At 37.6% G+C, this 23,690-nt stretch overlaps 2 protein-coding genes across 2 annotated transcripts; one reads left to right on the top strand and one right to left on the bottom strand.

Moving 5' to 3' along the window:
* The first annotated feature begins 7,991 nt into the window (after positions 1 to 7,991).
* Positions 7,992 to 12,564, top strand: LOC122844300 (heart- and neural crest derivatives-expressed protein 1-like). Its single transcript, XM_044139588.1, has 2 exons — positions 7,992 to 8,774; positions 11,409 to 12,564. Exons 1-2 carry the CDS (start codon positions 8,283 to 8,285, stop codon positions 11,502 to 11,504), a joined length of 588 nt encoding a protein of 195 aa, XP_043995523.1. The 5' UTR covers positions 7,992 to 8,282; the 3' UTR covers positions 11,505 to 12,564.
* Positions 12,565 to 15,583: 3,019 nt separating this feature from the next.
* sap30l (sap30-like) lies at positions 15,584 to 22,136 on the bottom strand. Its single transcript, XM_044139589.1, has 4 exons — positions 21,341 to 22,136; positions 19,125 to 19,247; positions 18,138 to 18,236; positions 15,584 to 16,057 (listed from the first exon to the last, which is right to left on the bottom strand). The coding sequence occupies exons 1-4, from the start codon at positions 21,524 to 21,526 to the stop codon at positions 15,929 to 15,931; spliced, it is 537 nt and encodes a 178-aa protein (XP_043995524.1). The 5' UTR covers positions 21,527 to 22,136; the 3' UTR covers positions 15,584 to 15,928.
* Between the last annotated feature and the right edge of the window lie 1,554 nt (positions 22,137 to 23,690).

Here is a 23,690-nt window from a genome sequence, read left to right as displayed (position 1 = left end):
AAAAGTGGGTCCCTGAACCCGTCTCCACCTCGGGATTTGTCAGGGTCAAACCTTTTTTGCTTGTGTTTTGACTGTCAGTCCTGCTGAAACCCTTTGGGGTCGCCTGACACAGAGCAGCCCCCTCTCTGTTAAATCTACTGCAGTCAAAGCAACAGAGTCCATCCAGCCGGTGGTCTGCCGGCATAGAGGAGGGTCATCAAGTAAAAAGATAAAAAGCACTTTTTATTTCAGAGGTTTTGGATAAAGATTTGTAAAGGAAAAAAATAGCAATCATGTACAAAGACGACTTTGCACAATGCTGATTTATATTTCATTGTATATTGTATTCTAAGATTATATTACTTTTCTGACATATTATTGTAGTATTGATATCTATTTATGTATGAAACAGAAATGTAATATTCTAGAATATGATAAGGAGTGAAAAAATAGCCAACTTTATGAAAACTCATCTTGGGAAACTGCATCATTTTTTTCTAGTAATGTTTATTAATTAATAAAAATGAATTGTTTATTAATTAATAAAAATGAATTGTTTATTAATTAATTATTAATAACTAATTATTAATTAACTAATTATTAATTTTAATTTTGATATGCTAAATGCACAAAGATTTACTAATATTCTGCTCAATTACACTTCATTGTTGTCTTTTCAATTAGCTGTTAGTAGCTTAAATAGTTCATTTCACAGTTTCTAATGTCATTCTTGTTCATGTCTTCATGTTTGTTTGTTTTTTTCATTTTCAGTGAAGAATGCAGCTTCAGACTGTAAATGACAATCTGCACTATCTTGCAAAAATATTCATACATAATGAACTTCATCATATTTCGTCACATTACTTTGATGTATTTTAGATTGTGGAACAACACAAAATGCAACATATGAAAGCAGAGTACTCGTGTTTTAAAATAGTCTCATAAGTTCAGTGGATCCTCAACGTCCCTCCAGAAAAGGAGAGTGTTAAAAGAAAAGTTGCCAAGAGTCCTTTGGCAGCTCTGGAGGAGCTGCAGAGACCCTTGGTTAAAGTGGTAGCCACGTATTAACCTGGTGAGCCACAAATATGGACTTTATGGAAGGGTGGCCTGAAGAAATTCTTACAATTAGCAGTAATGTAGGGCACACTGTAAAAATATTTGTTCTGAAGACAGAACATTGGACTAAAACTGAACTTTTTGGTCTATCTTCACCTGAAAACATGGTAGTGGCACAGTGATGTAAATCAATCCACTTTCAGTGAGCTTAAACAATTTCTTAAGGAACTGGTAGAGATTTCAGTCTCTAGATATGCAAATGTGGTTGCAAAATATATTAGTTCCACAAAGTGATGCTTTGTGGAGTCATTATGAAGTAGTTACTTTTGTTTTAGTCTATTGCAAAGGCCGCTTTACATTTCAATAAATACTTATCCAAGGGATTTTATTCATTTGAAAAAAGTAATTATGAGCTGACTACAAAGTTTAAAAGATTATCTTACTTAAAAAAAGAAGAAGCCATTTCAGAAAGCTTTGCGTCCCTTCAGCTCATCACTGTCACCTCCCTGCTCCACATTCCAGCCTTCCTGCTCTTATCTTTATTGGCTGAGGACGGGCAGAATTGCCCCAGTTTAGAGGAGAGTTTTTGGAGATCTGAAACGCAAACGACCAGCGAACAGACGCGTGTGGAGACGACAATCACTTATCAATGATAGAAGGAAAAAAAAGGACTAAGACTTTCTGAAACTGTCTTCATATTAGTAATAATTTATCAAAATATGCAGAAGACGTACCGTGCAACAAAAAGATATATAAGGGACCCAGTGCAGAAGCTTTTAGAAAGAATAAAGTGGAGCAAATTATTACTTGAAGTGGATGTAGATAAGAATTTGAAACATTTCAAACTACATCGGGACATTTCCAGCCTCTCCGCCTGTTGAGGGATTGGAATGCTTAAACTTAATTTTTGGGCAGCATCACAAGGGGGAGAAAAGGGGAGAAAGTCAGGGAAGAAAATTTTACGTATCTACCACAACAACAACAACCCAACAATTTGAACAATTCTTTTTATTCCAAAATGTCACTAAAAAAAGGCATATATACAAGTATTTGTGTGTCTCACTTTTGTATGAATGACTCAGTTCAGTGGCTTACACGAAAGCTTCATTCAGATCAGAGAAGGATTCCAGCAGGGACTTTATCTCAACTCTTCAGACTGAAGCTGATATGAGCAGACAGCACAGGAGACACCGGACCTGCATGATGCAACCAGTTCTGTTTGGTTTGCTTTTTATTTGTTCTTTTTTTATATATATAGGAAGTGCTCATTGAGACATCAGGTCTCCTTTCAAACAAAAACACACTAGATAACAATACATTATAACAAAATGATTGACATAACAAAATATCAATAAAACAATAAAAACAAGAACAGCTATCCTTCTCTGTTATCGTTAGAATATTTTAAAACCCTTCAGCTGATTTAATCTTGAGGTTTTAGATTCATCCAAGTAGAAACACTAATAGAAATCTGGAAGTGGAGATTATAGATGTTGGCAAATGAAGCAAAGCACAGAGGTAGAAAACCAATTGTTAGATCTGGAAAAGTGGACAATGAAGGCCAGTTAACCGAAGAGTATAAAACACAATGATGGGTAAAACGTTTACACACTGCAATAGAGTCTCAGTGTCCCATGTGTCACATCTGTGAGAAGTAAAGAGCAATATCTAACTACATAATATCACCATCATCAGTATGACATAAGAAAGAGGCTGAAAAACTCTTTTTTTATGTTAAATGAGAAACATTTCTACAAAGCAGTCTTATATTTAGCTCATGGTTATGAAGAGAGGCTCAGTGGAAACTTCTGTGCAGAGGTGGGTTTGATCAGTTTTGATATTAGGGAATCAAATCAAATCAAATCAAACTTTATTTGTATAGCACATTTCAGCAGCAAGGCATTTCAAAGTGCTTTACATCAAATCAGACACAAAAACACAATGCAACATAGAATCAACATCAAAAACACAACATCAAGTCAGGTTTCATCATTAAATTTGTAATTTATTACGTTTCAAATACAACTCTAAACAAGTGGGTTTTTAGTTGAGATTTAAAGGAAGTCAGTGTTTCAGCTGTTTTACAGTTTTCTGGAAGTTTGTTCCAGATTTTTGGTGCATAGATGCTAAATGCCGCTTCTCCTCATTTGGTTCTGGTTCTGGGGATGCAGACCAGAACCAGAAGACCTGAGAGGTCTGGAAGGTTGATACAACAGCAGCAGATCTTTAATGTATTGTGGTGCTAAACCATTCAGTGATTTATAAACTAACAACAGTATTTTAAAGTCTATTCTTTGAGCGACAGGGAGCCAGTGGAGAGACTTTAAAACTGGTGTTATGTGCTCTATCTTCCTGGTTTTAGTGAGAACGCGAGCAGCAGCATTCTGGATCAGCTGCAGCTGTTTGATTGATTTGTTGGACAGACCTGTGAAGACGCCGTTACAATAATCAATACGACTGAAGATAAACGCATGGATGAGTTTCTCTAGGTCTGGCTGAGACATTAGTCCTTTAATCCTGGAAATGTTCTCCAGGTGATAGAAGGCTGACTTTGTAACTGTCTTTATGTGGCTCTGAATGTTCAGGTCAGAGTCCATGAATTATCCTGACCTGGACTGAATTTCCTGTGACTAGGGGATCTGCTAGCCCAGAATCAGAGCTGTAATTTCTGTCTACATGAATCTGTACATAAACTTGCTTAGAACTATAATAAATACAAATAAGATTCAGGTGAACTCTATTGAAGATATTGTGGATTTTGTCTAAACCACACCGGACTGATGCTTATGGAAGAAACTGAACTCTTTGACATCATAGCAAAAATAATCTGAAGGAATCAGTCAAGATTTCAGGAAGTGAGCTGTAGATTTCATCAACTCTGGTTCACTCTTGGATACGATTTCTAGATGCCTGAAGGAGCCATACTGAGAAGATGCTGGATGATCCGAGTGTCATTCTACGCTGTGGGCCAAAAAGCCACTCAGAGATGACAAAATACATTTACAAGCATTTACTGTTTGCAAGTGCATGCAAGGATGTGTGATCAGGTCTGGTGGAACTAAAAGTGTTTGGCCAAAACACATTTAGAGAAAAAAATGAAAAACTTTCAATTCCGAGAAGATCATCCCAACAACTAACAAGCCAGACCCACAGCATGATACTATCACTTCCATGCTTGACAGTTGGCAGTGTTCTTAGGTTTGAAAGTCACTCATGTTATAATGTTACTCCCTCTTCAAAAACATACATGGACCATTGCCTTGATTCTTTCATACATGTTTGAGAAATACTTTCATCTCCCATGACAACCATTCAGCTGTGCTTTGCAATAGTTTCCAAGCTTCTGAGTTTCCACCTCACAGAGTACCCCTCTACCACAGCTCCCCCACTCAGCTCCTTCAGACTAGCCAGCAGCAGTTAGCAAACACCTGGTGGAACTGCTTATCTGCTGAGCTCATTATGAGTTACTTCTCAGTGCAACGTTGTTAAAGGGTTCATAGAGGAGCCATGTTGTGATGAGTTCCTGAAGGCCGAGTTTCAGAAAGAGCAGGAGTTTTTAAAGTGTTTTTAAGTTACAAAGTCAAATCTATTTTTAGTCATATTTGACATAGACAGTATTTTCACAACCAATAAATGTAGCAGTAACTAGTTACTATCATGTCAGTAACTACCATAGTTACTGACTTGATAGTAACTATGATAGTGTTTTAAAATATTAGTATGTAATCTACTTCTTGTTAATGGCCTTTCATTCTTGTTGTTTTTTGATTTTATATAATTTGGGAGTTTTGGTTAATGTCAGTAGTGTCTTTACAGTTTTCAACACTGATGTGGTCATATGAAGGTCTAAAAGGTTGCTTTCACCAGCCAGCCTTTAATTTAAGAAGCACTTTGAGCATTTTAAAAATGATGTTTTTTGTGCATCCTTTGAACGTGGTTGTTTCCCAGTCACTCTTGTTTCCTTTTCCATTAGCTTCTGGATCCTTGAGGAACCCTTGAAACCTCTAGACCCTTGTGGTTGATCCTCAGCTGCCATGCCATCCCAAACCCTAGTCTGCCCACATTCCCCAAAACTAGAAGGAAGGCAACATGTCCAACTGAAGTATTGAAGTTTTAATTAGCTCTGCTGGTTTGCTTCGACGCTCAACAGAGTTGGACATATTAAAGAGCCGCGGCACAATACGCGGTCGAGACCCAGGGAGCGTTGCACCGTTTTCCATGCCGACCGTGAATCAGAGAGGGAGAATATTTGTTTGGAAATGTGGACTTAAGGGTAAGCACTCTGAAGAGGAGGAGAAGCAGTGTCTATTGAAAAATCCACACGATGACACAAACAATTATGAGGAGAATCCAGAACAGAGCCAAGATGGCTCTCTGTGACCTATTTTGGATGTTTCCCCTGGCAGAGCAGCAGCCTGCAGGCCGTGGGATGAGTGGTGCATGTTGGGCCTGAAAGCATAGAAAGCATGAAGAGCCTATTCCAGCTGCCCAGGTCTTTCAGCACCTGCACTGATAGCCAGAAAACGGGAAGAAAACAAGACAGAGGAAAGGCTCTAGTCAGAGATGGAGAGGGAGGAAGAATTTAGGCAGGAAAAGAAAGAGAGAAAGTGATGCAGCGAGATGAAGAGGGGGCTGGGTGCATAAAGGCAGGGTTGTATTTCATCCCTGCATAGTGGACGTCTTAATCAACAGTGTCAGATTTGCTTTCTGGGGGCTGCATGGGCTTCTTCACACTGACAGCGAAGGTAACATGCAAAGCGGTCAGGAGAAGATGGGCTGCACGTGTGTCATGCAGGGGTGTACCCAGGATGCAACAGGAGGTTTTGGTTTATGCGACTCAAAAAGCACCAAATTAAAAAAATAAATAAATACAAAAGAGATCACATGTTCTTTTTTATTTTGTCAAGCTGCATTTAATGAGAATTTTTTTTAAATTTAAAATCAGAAATGTATACAACAGGGTTGCTAAACTTTCAAAAAAGAAAGGGAAACTTGAAAACTGCATTGAATAAAAGTTGCAAAAACTCTTTAAGGTGAGTTGTAGATATATAAATGAATATTTTTTTGTTTACTTTCCATTTTAATAAATTGTATTCTGTCTGCATGTTTAACCTCTTTTATGTAGATCTCCTTCTGAGTCATTTTCTTATTAAAAATAAGGAAAAAAAATACAAACAACTGTAAAACAGCTTTAATGGTTTCTGATTAGATTAGTGAACTGAACCGGTCTGCTTTACTTCAGGCCTTTGGCTCCAAAAACCTGAAATTATGCAAACTCGAAATTATGCATCTTTTATTCTCTATTTTTCTCCTTCATATATATTTATATATATTATATTATATTTATTCATTCCTAAAGTCTGTATGCTCTGGGGAATTCCGAAGTCAAATTCCTTGTCTGTGAACTCAATCTGGGCTAATTGAACGGATTCTGGTTCTCATACGTTTACAGGTTTGGTGTTAGAAACACAGAAGAAGACGACGAGCTTTTTGGCATTTGAGAGATTAAAAACCTGCGATGATCTCCGTGCAGGCCTCTCCAACAGGGGGACGGGCGGATTATTTATTGGAACGGTAAAATATGCGCAAACAGGGCGCGCTGTAAACAGTGCGCAGAGGCCAGGAGAGCTTTTATGGAATAGTTACTTGTGCCCCGGCAGCAGGGTGACACCTCCTGATTTATGGCTGTATTTAGATAAGACGCCGCCGTAAATGGTTCCCAAATAGCGTCAAGGTCACGTAATGTAATGGGATAATGTTTTCTGGGGGCGATGGCGATAAGATGATGTGTTTAAGGTGCGAGGGCAGCCGGGGCGAGATAAAGCCGCAGGCCGAGTCAGGCTCAAAAATAGCATTAATAATAATAATAATAATAATAATAATAATAATAATAATAATAATAATAATAATAATAATAATAATAATAATAATAATAATAATAAAAATAATAACCACTGCTGTAATCAAAAATTTTTTATGACTACAATGAAAGCGGGTTTTTTAACATGGAAAATACTGATCAATCAGGAATTTCGATTAAAAAAAAAGATCGTTATGTGGCCTTTTAAACTGTTTCCACTTTTACTGAAAGTAGTGAAACAAGGAAATGAATGTATGAAACATGGTCTAAAAACAAACAGAAAAAATATGAAATTTATTTTTGAAGTACATTAAAATGAGCACGTGCGTTATAATGTGAAACATAAATTTTAAGATTTTTTTTTTTTTTTACTTTTTTAAGAATACATGTATAATGGACTCCAAAGACGTTGATATTTTAAAACATGCGCAGCAAAGTTCGTTTTAAATGAGAAAGTATTTTAAAATACTTGGGTAAAATAAGTGAAGAAATGAATGGAAATAAATAAATTAATATATAAATTAATATAGAAATAAAAAATAATAATAAATGTATAAATTAATATACAAATCAAATAAATAAACCGCTTATTGTCATAAAATGATTGCGTGTTTTCAAAGTCAAACTAAAGCTGCTTCATATCGGAAATATCAGCTCCATGCAAGAAATTCTTACATTGAAAGAAACATGCCAATATTAATCATTGTGCTAATAACATGTAAGAAGAAATTGTTCTAAGAACTTAGTATTTTGAGAAAACATCTGTTACGTATGAAAAGAGAGAAAAATTTAAAAAAGAAAGAAAACAAAAAGAACTCCGTCATCCTTTAGCGCCCATCTACAAGCCATGTGGATGGCTCGGAAAATGAATCACAAAACTCTCCGAATTAAAACGGACAAAAACAAAAAGCAAAGGAATCAAACTTATGCCTGTCCATGTAAACCTGATGCCAGTGAGGCAGATGTTTTAGTCCCTGCGTTCTGGTGCCGTGATATTCTGGCACCATGTTCTCTCCAAACTCTCCTCCCATTTCCTCCATTGGTTGCCTCTTTCTCACGCTCACATCCAGCTCATATAAACCTGGGGCCTCACACCTTCAGCTGGGTCAAATTTCTCCTGCAGGTCACTGCGTCCTCTTCGGGAAAAGAGGTTTCATGTGGACGGCGGCGCATCGCTGACGTTTCATCCCTGGAATACTTTTTAAGGCTGAGCTTTTAAAGAATCTTGGACCATGTGAAATAAATCGAGTCTCTGTTGTTTTAAGCTTGTAAATGAACGTAGGAGAGTCCTCGACGAAGTTTCGAATGAGTTCTGCTCGCTGGTGATCCCCGAGCAGAGACGGTTTAGGGGGGGAGGCGAACGAGCGCATTTTCTTCCCGGCACAGCATGAACCTCATCGGGGGCTACCAGCATCACCACCACCACCACCACCTGATGCACGAACCTTTCCCGTTCGTCCAGCGGTGCCACCAGGACGCGCCGTACTTCCAGAGCTGGGTGGTGAACCACGGGGAGGTGCCCGCGGACTTCCAGATCCAGGCGCCCTACACGCCGTCCGCGGAGCTGGGCGCGCATGGAGCTGCGCACGACGGCCGGCTCGAGGGGCTCCAGCCGGGGATGGGGAAGAGGAGAGCGTCCGGGCCGAAGAAGGAGCGCCGCAGAACGGAGAGCATCAACACGGCTTTCGCGGAGCTCCGGGAGTGTATTCCCAACGTTCCCGCAGACACCAAACTGTCCAAAATCAAAACTCTTCGTCTGGCGACCAGTTACATCGCGTATCTGATGGACGTGCTGGCCAAAGACTCCGGCGAGACGGAGGGCTTTAAGGCCGAGATTAAGAAATTTGAAACACGGGATTTGAAAAGGAAACGAGAGTTGGTGAGTTATGTTTGCTGGAGCCTCCTGGATTGTCATGAGTTTGGAAATTATTCCCAATCCGAAGCATTTTTTCCGCTGTAATTCGGTGACTTATTTACGCAGCCTGTAAGTCTGAGTCAGAGTGAAAACATCTGTAGGCCTGGAAATGTTTACAGAGCGCTCTGACTAAACTGGAAAATCTCCTGAAATACGAAGCATTTTTTGCGTTCAAATATTTTTTTGTTTGTGATTTTAACTGTTAGAAATTACGCACAAAAATTCCGAATAACATAAGTAAAGTATGACACACTGAATAAAGTTCATCTAAATTAAAAACGTTAGGAAATCATTTCAAAAGCTATATTTTAATGCTTAAAATTTAAGAGAACAACATATGTACAGTGTATTTTAAACCTGTCAAAGTTTTTTTTTTTTTTGCCACATATAAGTAACCATACCAACAAAAAAAAAACAACAAAAAAACTTAATATCATTGTTCGATTCCATCAGTAACATTTTAGGGATTATTTTAAACAAATTCCTAAAAGTGACGAGCTGGATCAACATCAGATAAACATCTACATAAACATCTACTTCTACTGATTCACTTTCAGCTGAATTAAACGCCTCAATAAACACAAACAAGCTGTACAGCTTGTAAGCTTTACTTTATTTTACATAACACATACATGTTATGGCTGCAAACTATGTTGACATAACCTGATTAGATATTGCTTGAAGTTGCTATTATTAGCAGACTATGACATTATTACCGGGACTGGGATGAGGAAAAGCTTCTTAGAACAGGATGAGTTGCATCAACTCTAAACGGGAAAACAGCAAACAAAACTGAACATATGCAACTTTCAAATACACAGCAGGAGAGAGCTGAAGTACACTGATGAAAACTAATTGAATTTAATCATTAAATTTGGTCTCACTGTTTATATCAATTTTATTTTGGTAGATTTAACTCAATAATTCAGACGGTCAATATAACTGATTAAAATCCTTGAATTGATCAGGTCATTTGCCAACTCATTTTAAACATCTACTTACTTCAAAGGAACTAAAATACTTACATTCTCACAAATATTCAGTATCTCTATTGAAACAATTGTCAAACATCATACCTGATGATCAAAACTAGAATGTCATTCATAGCAACAGCTCTCTCAGAGCCAGCAGGTTCAGACTTGGTTTTGGTGCTGCTGCATTAAACTTAAATTCTTGCTCCAGCAAATAAACTTTCTCAACCACTAACTCAATGACGGCTCTTAAGTTTTGTTATTCAGTAGATTTATTTGTTAAAACCCATATAAACCTGGCATCTTTCTGTTCTGAGATGTTATTGACATTAACACACGACAGATACAGTTGACTTGTTAAAGGACCAACATCCTCAGTGAAATTCTAATCTAGAATATTTGAGCAGGATTTGTTACAAAGATTTAATTAAGCTGAGTATTTAATCACTATTGAACAATTAATACATATTTGTGGAATATTTATCATACCCTAGAAATCCTATTCATATTGTAGCTGAATATAAATAATTAACTTTGTGCACATCAAACTCCATATATATACATATTCAGATATAAAGTTCAGGCCAATTATGATGATTTGCATAGCATTATTGGCTCCGCCCACTTTTTCCATTAATGACATAATTACTTACAAACGTAATAAATAACATTTGTGTTTGGCCATTTTAAAATATACCTGATAACACATTTAAGTAATTCTTTTATGAATGAATTAATTAATTGATTAATTAATTAATTAATTTTTGGTTATTATAACTCTGCAATTGCACAACAAATTCAAAAATGCTATTAATCAACGTGTTGTAGTTAAAACTTTAAAGAAAAGCTAAGCCAGTCGATGTTAATGGTTTATTCAATTGTGGCACTTTCAGAACTCCATAATCTTTAGCCGTGTCAATGCGCTTCCACCCGATTGGTTGAATCCAGATTTAGCCAAAACAAAGCACGTAAAACCTGTTTAGCTCATTTAATCAACACCAGCCATCTTTCAACCACATTAAGGGATTAAATGACGTTTTTATTTAGGTATCTTTCAACTTGTCAATACCAAAAACAAAATTATCCTCGGTTAGAGTCCAGTGTATTTTATAATTATTCGTCCTATAAAAATGTCTGCGTCATTTGACTTAGTTTTATCTAAATTTAAGAAAATGGTTTGATCATTTGATAAACTCCGATAACTTTACGCATCCACGAACGTCTTTTACGTTATTTAAATAGAAAGTGACGTCGATTTTTCAGGGTGAATTTAGCAAATACTTGAACAGGGAGCAGAGTCCAGACATCCATCCATTTTCTTACACCCTTCTTCCCTAATGGGGTCAGAGTCCAGACATATATTCAAAATTCAAGCTTATGGGTTTCGTGGCCCATGGATTCGGCACGAAGTGGAAGTCACTGAAACATTCACACAGAGAGCTGGAAGAGTCCAAATGACATTGATCAGAGGAAGACCTGCTCTAAAATGAGTCAGCCGCTGCTGCAGTTGGAGCTGCTGATGTTGATGATGATGATGATGATGATGATGATGATGATGATGATGATGATGATGATGATGATGATGATGATGATGATGATGATGATGGCGCTGTGTTTGCCCCCACAGACCGACGGCCTGCAGGAGACTTTTGGAGGCGAAAAGAAGGTGAAGGGCCGGACCGGGTGGCCGCAGCAGGTCTGGGCCCTGGAGCTCAACCAGTGACCCCCTCAGAAAAGACACACACACACACACATACACACACACACACTCACACACCGCTGTGCATGCGCAGTGATGCGCTAAAAGGGAGAAAATCAAAGGGCATCGCGGACAGAAGTAGCTGCAGATGCGCTGCTCATTGTGTACCCCACAATAACAACAACAATAATAATAATAATAATAATAATAATAATAATAATAATAATAATAATAATAATAATAATAATAATAATAATAATAATAATAATAATATAGAGATATTTGTGATATTTCTGCTTTTTAATTGTTTCTCTTTAGGTCTTCACTTCAAAGCAGATGTTGCCAGAAACGTCTGTGTCCGTGTTCTCTGGCCTCTCATGTTTTTTGTCCCTCAGAGCAAAAAGTGCGCAAAGATTTCTTTTCTTTATGTCTGTTGATTATTGCAATAATAACAAGGTAAGAAATGCGGTACATTTGAGACTTTTTTTTTACCTCCCACTGATTCGTCATTTTTACTGTTTAAAATGTTTAACCAATCACAAACCGTTTTCATCGTTTAAGAGATTTAACGTTTTACTGTCGCTTTTCTTTTCTCGCACCTGTAAATTACACAACCAGAGAGCGGCTTCGCAGCAACTTCTTACTGATCAGGATTATTTAATTTCTAATTTAACCTGGATTTAATTTAAATACTGAGTTCCGCTTTGACTGTACGGCACTAAAAGAACATCCCGTTGTAGCTTTATTTTGACTCTGAATCCGCAGTCATAACCAAGCGCTCTCCGCCGGTGTAAACTCTGCAGACTCTTGTTGTTGAATGAATTGAATCTACCTCACTACTTTAAATGTCACTGTAGAGGAGAAAAACCAACCGAGAGTGAGACACTGACAGTAACGCAGCTTTTCACTCCCGACATGTAAAAATGATCAATGTAAAAAAATAAAAGTAAAAAAAAAAAAATACAACAACAAAAAACAAACGTGGAATAAAATGTTTATTATTGTGCGCAATGTTAATGGAAATGTGTGTTAGATGTGAAGGTATATTTGGTTCCATAAATAAATGGATTATTTCATGACATTATATTTGGAATTCCAGTGGTTTTGTTCATATTCAGCGTCAGATTTTATTTTAACAAAACGACATAATTTATGTGGACTCATAAAGCTCTTATGAAATTATTTTTCAAAGCCTGAAAACTGAAGTTTATGACCAGAACTCGCACGATGATTCGAGCATTTATTTTCTTAAGTAGATGCAAAAACGAACATTTTATTTTTAATGCATGTTTTTGTTGCAATTCTCTCTTCTGGAATCTCCACTGCAAAAAAGCTGCCACACTGGCAATTTATTCTGCACTTTGATCAATTTATTTTTGGTTTTTATATCTCTCTGATGTTTGTCTCAGAAAGCACTTTAAAATAATTGAAATACTGAAAGTATTTCAAAGCGTTTTGGATGTTCTGGTTTAGTTATGTATTTATTTTACAGAAAATAAACACTCAAGTATTTAGCGAGAAAGTGTCCAAACACTGAAAAGCTAAAAGAAATCCTTTTATTTCAGAGGGACCAACAGGGACCCCTGGTGGTGGTTTTATGTCTCTGAAACTTTCCAGATCGTTTCTTTCTTCCTTTTTTTTCCCCCAAGAGGTTGTGAAGAGTCTCTATCCTACCAGCTCTGGGAAACTCTCTCTGCTGCCTTATTTTGAATAAAATACGAGATAGTTTTTTTTCTAAAGCCAAAAAGATATTCATCTACTTCCCATCTCAAGCCAGGTGCTTCTGCCAGACACCGAGACGACTCAGAAAGTTTATATCTCTGAAACCTCATGCTCTCTCAAGATAAGGGATCACATTGAAGTGAATCTCATTGTCAGGAGTTGCACTTTTCTTTTGGATTAAATTGAACTCTATTGATCTGACTGATTGTTGTTGGGTTTGAATTCAAACTTCTGTTTCACTGCAAAGTTTAGAGATAACTTTTGATGGGATCTGAAACTTCAATTTTCATAACTTGACAGTTTCTCAAATACAAAAACAAACTTCTTCATGTGATTCTAAATGTATTTATTTGAGTTTTCCCTGCAGACCTTTAGGTCATTTTGTAAAAGCAGACGAGTCATTTTTAATAATCAAGTTAAAGTTGAATGTAAGGGATAAAGCTTATATTATTCAGACCTATTTTGTTTTGATCACATGTCATACAGGGCAACTGATCTACAAATAATATACAGCACTGTTTAATAAAAGATGTGTCCAAATTCAGAAACCATGGGAAAAAGAACTGTGACGACCCCTAAAGAGAAAAACCTAAAGAAAAACTATGAAATTGAGTGGCGTAGCCTTTACATTATGATTTCCCAGCCTCCCCTCTTTCAATGTCCTATCGCCTAGCAACCGAGACAGTGCTAAACACAAACTGGTAAAAATGGAGCTCAAAATCTTGCTTGTAATTTCTGTACCGCCATTTAATATATTTAAAACTATTCTCCGTCTTCTGCTTCATCCGCTGTCGTTATAAGAACTATGATCTCCTGTTCCACCCACAATGAAACTTGACGGTTTAAGGACACATCAGACTCGTCTCTCAAATTCAGTGAAAAGAACGAACTAAAGTCGGCCGCATTTGGTGAAGGCATCATCGGATCTGAAGAGCCGACGGTCGCATCGATGTGACGCAATATGAGACTCAAAGGATCCTGAATGTCACCGATACTCTGATGAGCTGTGCTTTTAAAAATGGATAAGGTTTTACAAAAACAACATAAATGTGCAACTGTGAAGTACGCAGACAAGAAATGAGTTGTTGATTGGCACAAAATAGGACATGAACTGGTATGAAAGGTAACACTAGTTAGGTAATTAGTTTAGTCTGTGGGTGCTGTCGCCTCTCAACTGTAATTTTCAAGCACTCAAGGTAATTTAGTGTTTTTCATGACAGAAAATTATTTGAAAATTGTCAAAGCCATGTTTTATTTTATTTTTCTTTAAAAGAATGATATAAAAGTCTAAAAGCCTTTCATTAGAGAGCAGCAATAGGTGCAGGAAGGTTCAGCCATTTTCTTTGTTTGGTATCTCAGTTGTTAAGTTTTTAAAACCACAGGAGTGGAACAACCATCTCCTAAAACCTCAGACTCTCCTGAAAAATATCCCTAAAATCTCTTTTGCCTGTACAATACATTTATTAATAATATTAAGAGCAGTACGCAGTCATACTTAAATATGTTTTCTTCTCTTTTCTTTCTAATACAACAGTCAGTATAATGAGGCATGACCTGTGTGTTAATAAAGACGGATGTTATCTACATGACACTAAGAAACCTACAAGCAAAAAAAAAAAAAAAAAAAAACAGACTGGAAAACAAAATACAGTAAAAAAAAAATGCAACAGAAATCCTAAAGTGAGTTCAGTCCACAAGAACAGCTGGAGGACGACGGTTCTGAAGAATACGAAGGCTTCAGCTGGCCTGCTTTCCCTTTCTGCAGAGCAAACCAGATCAGAAGGAAACGGCTCGTTTCACATTATTATTTCAGATTGAAACGAAATGTGAAGACTTTAAGAATTTCAGTAGGTTTGATAAAGTAACATTTCTCAGTAATAAATTCTTACAAACTGGGAGAAAAAGTTGGATAACATCTTCCTGTTATCCTTCTGCTCTGAAGCAGAAAAAACCCCCCAAAAAAACCCCTTCGATTTCCAATTTTATCCCTGTGGAGGTTTCGGTTCATTGTTAAATATGCAGGCATCTTCAAACAACACGTAGAATAAAAGCAGAACTAAAAAGAAAATCAAACAGAAATAAATCAGTGTGTACCCACAAAACAACGTTCTACTGAGGAAAAAGAGGCTCAAAGCGCTGCACCATTCCTCACCATCCAGTCACATTCCACCTGAAAACAGGCCAACAGAACTGGTTTCAGGTTTTTAAATTTCATTTTACACATTATTTCCGATGATGTGATTAGATTTGAGTTGGAAAGCGAACCTGAGCCTGGACTGTGTCCTTTTTCAAACATTTCATTTGTTTCAACCCCTCCTCCTCCTGAATGTGTTAACAGTCTATTCACCAGCTAAAAAAGAAAAAAATAATAACCAACAAAGTGTTTTTCATTTCTCCTTTTTTTTAAACTCTTAAGGCAGCAATATTGTACATTTCATTCAGCTGAGTTATTTCAGATCAGATGCTGTATTGTTTTTTTTGTTTTGTTTTTTTACAGTATTACGACGTAAATCTCCGCAGTGAGCCCTGCTTCTCCACAGACTTTATGGAGAGGTCAGTGACGGCGAGAAAGCAAACTCCTCCTTCCTCCACGTCTCCTCCAGTTCTGTTTAACGTCCTGAGAGGACGGCAAAGGTTCTGGTCCGACAGTGGGAAGGGGAGCTGCTGCTGATAGTGGTGTCCAGGTTTGGTGTGGAGCTGTTGCTGGGGTAACGGCAGAGGGAAGCTTAGTCCAGCGGTTTGCCTCCGTCGGCCTTCTGGTCCAGGCGGCTCTTGCTGCTCTTCACCATGTAGATGAAGTAGGTGAGCGTCTCCTTCTCGTTCACAGGTATATTCCTGAAGTGACGACTCACGGTCTGAGAGGGAAACAGAAAAGAGGCTAAAAATGAATAAAAAGGTGGTAATTCGAGGTGAAGTTCCTGAGCTAAACCACTGCTGGACCTGGAGTCGGCTTTTAATGGAGAAATATAACAAGCTGGGTCAAATCACATCATCTCAACCAGGGGTGGGCCATACAAACTTAGAACACGAAGATTTAAAAAAATGCATTTTAGGTAATAATCTGTTTAGCAGGACAGTGACTGCATAGCATAACATTCATGGTGCCACCATCAAATATTGTCTTGAAAATCAACCTAATCTGAAATTAGCTTCTTTGAGACACCATTTACTTAAAGGGCCAGTATTATGTAAAATCAACTTTCTTTAAGGTAGTTTTACATCTTGCTATGTTATTTCCTCAACCAAACCTACCTGGAGTGTTGCCTTGATTCTTTCATCAATGTTTGAGAAATCCTCTAAACTCCTGTGGCAACCATTCAGATGAGCAAACGCCTGGCTGGACCTAGCCCCACCTCTGAGGTGCAGCTCCTCCTCTGAGCAACAGTTTCCAAGCTTCTGCCTCTCAGAGCAGTACTGTCCTTCAACCCCCCCATTCACTTCCTTCAGACTAGCAAACACCAGGTGGAACTATGAATCTACTGAGATCATTACATCAGCTACTTCTCACTGCAACGCTGGTAAAATCATTGTTAAATGGTTAACAGAGGGGTTGTTATGCTGTTATAGGCGGAAAGAGGAGGAGTTTTTTTAAGAGACAGAGGCTCAATTTCAAGGCGTTAAATTGTAAAGTACATTTCTTTTATGCCATGTTTGATATATACAGCATTTTTATTACAAGTGACGGTGACAGTTACTTGATTGTGGTATATAATGAGACTATATGCCAGGAAAATACATGACACTGTCCCTTTAAAAAAGTGATTTATATCACCATCTGCAAAGTAACTGGATTTAATCACATTTTAAAATGTATTTTTTTTATTGGTATGCTAATGGAACCAATGTGGAGAAAATAGTAAGAACATTTGTGATCATACTGTCAGTTTTATTTTTTATTTTTAACATCAATAGTGTATTTATCATGAAAAAGATAAGTAAAAAATTTTATCACGGTAAGAGATTTTACCTTAAGAGATTTTTCACAATAAATTATGAATTTATATGTTCTGGTAAATACTTAATCCTCTCCTTTGCCTTATTAAATTTCTGCTAATGATGCAAAGCAAAGAGACCTTATTTGACTTTATTATTACAGTTCTAAGCAGTTTTGGAGACTTCTTCTGGACCCAGCAAATTGTTTGGTCTATATCTATGCTCAAACATTAAATGACAACAACAGTTCTAAACTCTTTACTAAGAAATAAAACCTCATGAAATATTTCAAGTTACAAAAGTGTTGCTAGACTGTTGGGGTAAAAAAAATGTTCAATGCATGTTTGTTTTTTTTTTGGTCTCCCATAAACTGAACGCAACTGTGTGAGAACCTCATTTGGGTGCGACTAAAATGACGTGCAGAATTGAGAACATGACCATTTGGCTCCAAATATTTCAAACACATTTTATACCCATCTCGTAAATATCGACACCCTGTTAATAAAACTGCTGGTTTTTAATTGTCTACGGTATATTAAGAAATCGTTTTAGGAAAGTGTGAATTTCCACATCACTAACAGACGACAGGATAGGTCAAAGAAACATATAGAGCACCCCCTGCTGAATTATGTGAGAAATTACTACAAATGGTTCACCTGTCCAGAATAAATGAAGGCCTGTTTTCTAATAACAAAGTGAAACTGACACCAAGCTTCTGAACCCAGCGGAAAATTTATGTAAAGTAGTTGGAAGTGTTAATGCAGTTCCAACTGAGTTTGAGCACAGCAGACTATTTAAAAAAAAAAAAAAAATCAACAGCAAGATGAAACTTTTATCATACATGACGAAACTCAAAAACACAATAACAAGACACATTTAAGACAAACTGAAAGATCCGACCAGTCTGTAAAAGAGTTTGCAATTGAATACACTGTACTGTGTAACTTGCTATTGATAGAATGCTGTGTGTGTGTGTGTGGGTGTGTGAGTGAGTGTGTTTACCTCTGCCAGCTGGGCCTTGTTGAGACCAGGTCTGGTCTGCAGCTTGTAGTGTCGCTTGTAGCGTCTCAGCGTGTTCACCTGCAGCTGGAACAGATCCACCTGAACACACCAACACAGTGAAGAGAACGTTTTACGTCAAGAGGCAGAAGACGGTCTTCTGATCTGTTCTTTGACCAACGGCAACTTTGAGGAAGTGAACAATTGGTTTTATAATAAAAAACATGTAGGAAAACTGTGTGAAGAAAATCCCCAGGACTTCAGGTGTTTTGGTCGTGCAGCTGTGGAACAAACTGGAATCATCACCCTTCCACCACCTTGTGGTTTGAATGTTTGGTTGCCACCTGACATGATGCTGTGAATTGATACTGATCATCTCTACGCTGGTTTCTTCTGTCCAAAGAAATGTGTCACATAAAACTCTGCAAATTTACATCTTGCTGGCTCTCCTTCATCTCTTCCAAACAAGTCATTCTTGTTCAACCTTTTCCTGTCACGTTTTGAACTTTTGCATGCTGAGGCGTGTAGTTTCTGGGCTGGAGCTCTTTTGTTTTTTTGGAGTTTCCCTGAGCATCACACACAATCTGGCTTTAGCCTGAATTTTCAAGGAAAATTCTAGAAATAAAAGGTGTATTTATTTTGTGGGTGAGTATATATTATAATCTTCTTTGACTTAAAAATATTTTGTTATTGCAACTTATTGAGCAGGTTTTCCTTGTGATTTGTGGACTTAAATTCTGCAGTTTCTCTCTCTGAAACTAGAGTTTATTTTTAAAGGACTGAACAATAAACAAACTGTTATTCACAGCATCTGAATGTTGCCATTGCTTCAGATCACATGCATAATGGAAACTACCTGGTGCCACACAGATATGCATGGAATCAAATCTTAGAATATTAACTAGTTTACTTTTAAAGCAACATTTACACACGTCAGCTGGTGCGAGAGCGTTGACTAGTTGCAGCAGTCCGCTTTAACATGATGCTTACCTCAGGCACTTCCACATCGTGGTCTGGGGATTCCCCTCCATCATCACTCGTCTTCCTCTTTCTCTTGTTGCGGACGCTCTGGATGAAGTTCTTGTGAAAGTCACAGATGTAGAGATGCCGCACCTGGAAGGTAGGAAAACAACTCCAGGTCAACCACTGGAAACAAAAGCATCCGTCTGCCACGATTATGGCCTCATATAGCAAAGATTTTAAAAAGTCGTGATTTTGAGAACACTGAAGTTCCAGAAAAAGTCAATTTTTCAGCCTTTTGATAATACTTTTATTTACAAAAAAATATTACTCTTATATTAGGCTAACACTGTTTTAAAACAATGGGTTGACACCTGATGTATAGCTGACAGCCGGAAAATATCCTAGCAAATAAAACACCTAATTAACTCACTTATATCAACTTATTACTCTGTTTAAAAATCCAGATGAAATATTTAGATTGAATATTTCAGGAATTGCTCTTCCTGATCAGTAAATAAAACTAACAATATTACACTAGTGTTTGTGAAAATACAGTGAGTGTGAAAGTAAGGCGTAAGGTGTTTTAGTTGAAGGTTAGCATTTTGTAAGAATCCCATCCCATGTCCCACCCGCCTAGTGGAAGCATAGGCGTAAATCCCAGGGGGTTCAGGGGGGTCTGGACCTCCAATCTTGGAAAAGTCTAGAATTGTCCCCGCCCCCAAAAAATAATCACTCAAGAAACATTTGCATTTAAATAACATCAATATGAAAAGGCAAAAGAAACAAGAAATAAAATAAGTCTGCCATTTATCTCAGAAAAAAATAAATACAAATTTTAAGGTCCTCCCTACCATTATTAGTAGAATGGTTCAGTCCAAAGTGTAGGAGGAGCAACAGTTAGAGCTGCTGAAGTGAGGAGCTAACTGTTAGCTGTGGCTCTGCATCACAAATAAAAACCCCTCCAGTAAATAAATTCTTACAGCAAAAGACATGAAAACATTTTATTTACTTTCACTGCTAGTGGGAAGAAAAATCAGACAGCAGTTTGTTATTTCATTACTTTGACTGAATCATAAGTTCCCTTAATAGCAAAACTGCTACACTGCTTTCATAGACTTAAGCTTTTTTGTTAAAGCTATCAAACATCTCTTTCATATTTAACTCTTTAACTTTTAATTAAATAATAAGAGTTTGAAACGGGAGGGAGAGGCTGAGCAAGTGAACCCAGCTCTGTGTGGGAGCCGAGAACAGAAGAGAGAACAGATAGAAATTGACAAAAAGTTATGCCTTTATTTCTCACCGTCTTCAACATAGAGCCTTTAAAACCACAAAATAAAATCTGAATATGTTTCTATATAAACTCTCGTGCTTTAAGTGTTACCTTTAAATTATGATATTCCCCAGATATTCTTTTCCATCTATCTGTTAGTTCTCAACTACCCAGGACATACCAAAACTAAAAAAGGTTTAAACATAAAGCAACTTCACAAGTTATAATTTAAATAGCCCATAACTTGTATAGGGAGCCTTTTCAATAAATCAATGCTTATGAGGAATTTTATTAAGAGGAGTTACTCATTAAAACTTTTGTATAGGTGTAGCAGAGATTAGATCAGTCAGACTGAACAAAACTCGTATCTAAGCAATTTTCCTGTTTATTTCTCCCCAATAATGAGATAGGATTTACGCCCTTGAGTGGAAGGGTAAAATTTCCAAGTTAAAAAGCTGGTTGTTTTCAAAGTTACTCATGTTTGTGTTTTGTAGTACCAACATCGTGTTTTATTGTGTCATTAAACGTGTTGAACGTTTCCTAGAAGTGAACAGTTTTCTGCTTTGAACATGATAAGAGCTATTGTTTTACCCTATATAGCAACTGTCTTTAGCAGTTGTGATCCAACTTGATTCATTAGTTGTTCAGCATCACTAAAAATTTCCTTTAACAAATTCCCCGGTAGTGTTCGAAAAAGGACAAAATTTGGCCCTGGTAGCTTTAGAAAAACTAATGAACTACAAAAATGAGATTAAACAACAAACAGAGCATAGTGGGTGTGTTAGAAAAAAGTGAGACGGCTGGGAGATGAAGCGGGCCGACAGCGCTGACCTACATAACGCCTGACGGTTAAAGTCGCAGTCAACATGCGGGACTCGGTAAACACCAGCAGATCGACAACAGCTGAGGAGTTCGAGACCCAAACTTTTTTAACGGAAATTTCAGTAAACATTCACAAAAAAAGTGATCTTACACTCTTGTCGATGTCCAGTTTCAGCTTCTTCTGCGATATGCTCTTCTGAATTCTCTTGCTGAAGGAGGCGTTCCCAGCCGAGCGGCCGCAGCGCTCCCCGTCCTCGATCAGACAGCAGCTCTGGCCGTAAAACGGAGGAGCCGGCGGGCCGTCGTGGCTGTCCTCTTCTGTGCTGAACCCATTCATTCTGCGCGGTTGCGGTAAAATTCAAGTCCAAGCAATAAATATTAACCAGAACAACGTTTGTATCCGACTATACGTTGTGCTGTTTTTTTATGTTTGTTTCTATACAAGGCGACTCGACAGTTGGCTAGCCAAGTAGCTAACTCGGCTTAGCGGCTAATCCCGGAGCTAACAGCCTTCGTCGTCTGTGTTTCTGACCGACTCGAACTGAGATGCCTCCGGGTTAAAAACATTCCACACATCGGATTCACGGGAGTTGAAACAAATCGTGGCTAGCGCTGATTAGCTACGGTGCTAACCGGCGGAAGAAGGTGGAAGAGCCGCCGCTGAGGCTGGATGGAATTCCTTCGGTGAGAACCACCGCACTCTGTCCCTGCAGTCGCCCGTTACTCTGTCGTCAACGCCCTCATCTGATTTCTTCACTAAGTAGCGACAGCTGGTTACCACAATCAAAGCAACTTTAACGGAAATCTAACAGTTGTCACCTCCAAAACTGCGACACTCTTAGAACTGCTCGGTACAATGGAACATGCTCCGTCCGTGTGGCGGAAGTTCTTGCCCTGGACGGTGATTGGCCAACTTTTTCCTGAAGGCGGGCTTAATTTACAAGACCTATATTTTTATTTGCTGTAGCAAGCATCAGTTTTCAACCGTTTTCTACTATGAAAAGGCGATGAATGTGGCGTTGTAAACAGTTAGATCAGATGGCCTTTTAATTACGCAGCAGCACACATAGGAAATTAAATATTTATGGTAGGTAAATTTCACAGTTAAGTTATTATTCAAGCTTCAATATGATAGATAGATAGATAGATAGATAGATAGATAGATAGATAGATAGATAGATAGATAGATAGATAGATAGATAGATAGATAGATAGATAGAGTTTCTTCAAGTTTTGCCTCATTATATCATAGTTAGTATTACAAGTCTTGATTATTATTATTTATTATTATTTTTAAAAAAGTGGACTTAATTAAACACGTTTTGTGAATTACTTTCTATTATTCCAGCCGCAATACGGCTACTGAACTGAACAGTATTTATTCTGGACTAAATCAGAATGCAATTCTCTTGTACATCACAAGGTGGAGACAAAAGTTCACTAATAAATTTGAAAAGAAGGGTAGCAGCATAGTTCTTTGTTAAAGATTGTGTAATATTTTTGGCATTCTCAGGAATTCTAAATTGCATTCAATGAATAATCTGGAGGGGTTTATGTATTACTCTTAAATCACTATTCCAGTTTGGGTGTTACTTCCTGAACAACTCTTGAAGTGTCACTGCAGCATTTGAATTATTTTGAAGTGGCCCATTGGACCATGTTGGCTTTCTTTTTCAGATGTTGTTATAGACTTGCTGCTGTGTTTAGTGAGTATTGATGAGTTTGGTCCAAGATTCAGCTGTCATACAAATGACTACATTGAATCCTAGAAAACATCCATTGAGTTCACAGTGAACTCAAAAGGTTTTCCCATTACTCTTTTGTTCCCTAGAGACTCTTGGAACCATCTACACATATTCTATAAGCCTTAAGAGCGACTAAAAAAATGTCCTGACACAGAATGATGGGGTCAAAGTTGAGCATTACTTTTTACTACCTCTGGAAGTAGTCACAAACCTCTTAAAACTACGAGCTATAAGATTAAGATGGGAAAGCCGAATGACAGCTAGAGTGGTTTGACAGAAAACAAAGAAACAGCAGAACTGTACACAAATTACAGCAAAATTTCTGATAATAACATGAAAACAGCTACATTCTCTGGAAGCAGATGCATTTTGTTTATTGTGAAATGATGGTCTGAAAATGGACTAATGACTGCAAGGTCTCTAGTTCCTGTAGCTGGAAAATAAGTCTAAATTAGCTTCCCTTCAATAATGAGCTTGAGAGATAAGTGGTTTTACCGACATCATTGGCTTTCTGCTGAACCCATTCATTTTGTGTGGTTGTGAAATTACTATTCACCAGTGTAAGATAAAAAAATATATATACATAAAGGTGCATCACACTTTATGGAGCCACATTTTTCCTGAAACAATTCAAATTTGCATGTCACTTTGTTCAAACTCTAGGACGGATACATATTCCTTCAGCAGGTATGTGCAATTTGGAAGTGTGTGCTCGTCTTCCCAGATAGGAGCCCTATCCTATCCCTATCCTATTTA

Source organism: Gambusia affinis, linkage group LG15 (assembly GCF_019740435.1).
Source record: "Gambusia affinis linkage group LG15, SWU_Gaff_1.0, whole genome shotgun sequence".
In the NCBI taxonomy this organism is placed as follows: domain Eukaryota; kingdom Metazoa; phylum Chordata; class Actinopteri; order Cyprinodontiformes; family Poeciliidae; genus Gambusia; species Gambusia affinis.
The sequence above is the reverse complement of the archived record's forward strand: the minus strand, read 5'-3'. Positions and strand labels throughout refer to the sequence as shown.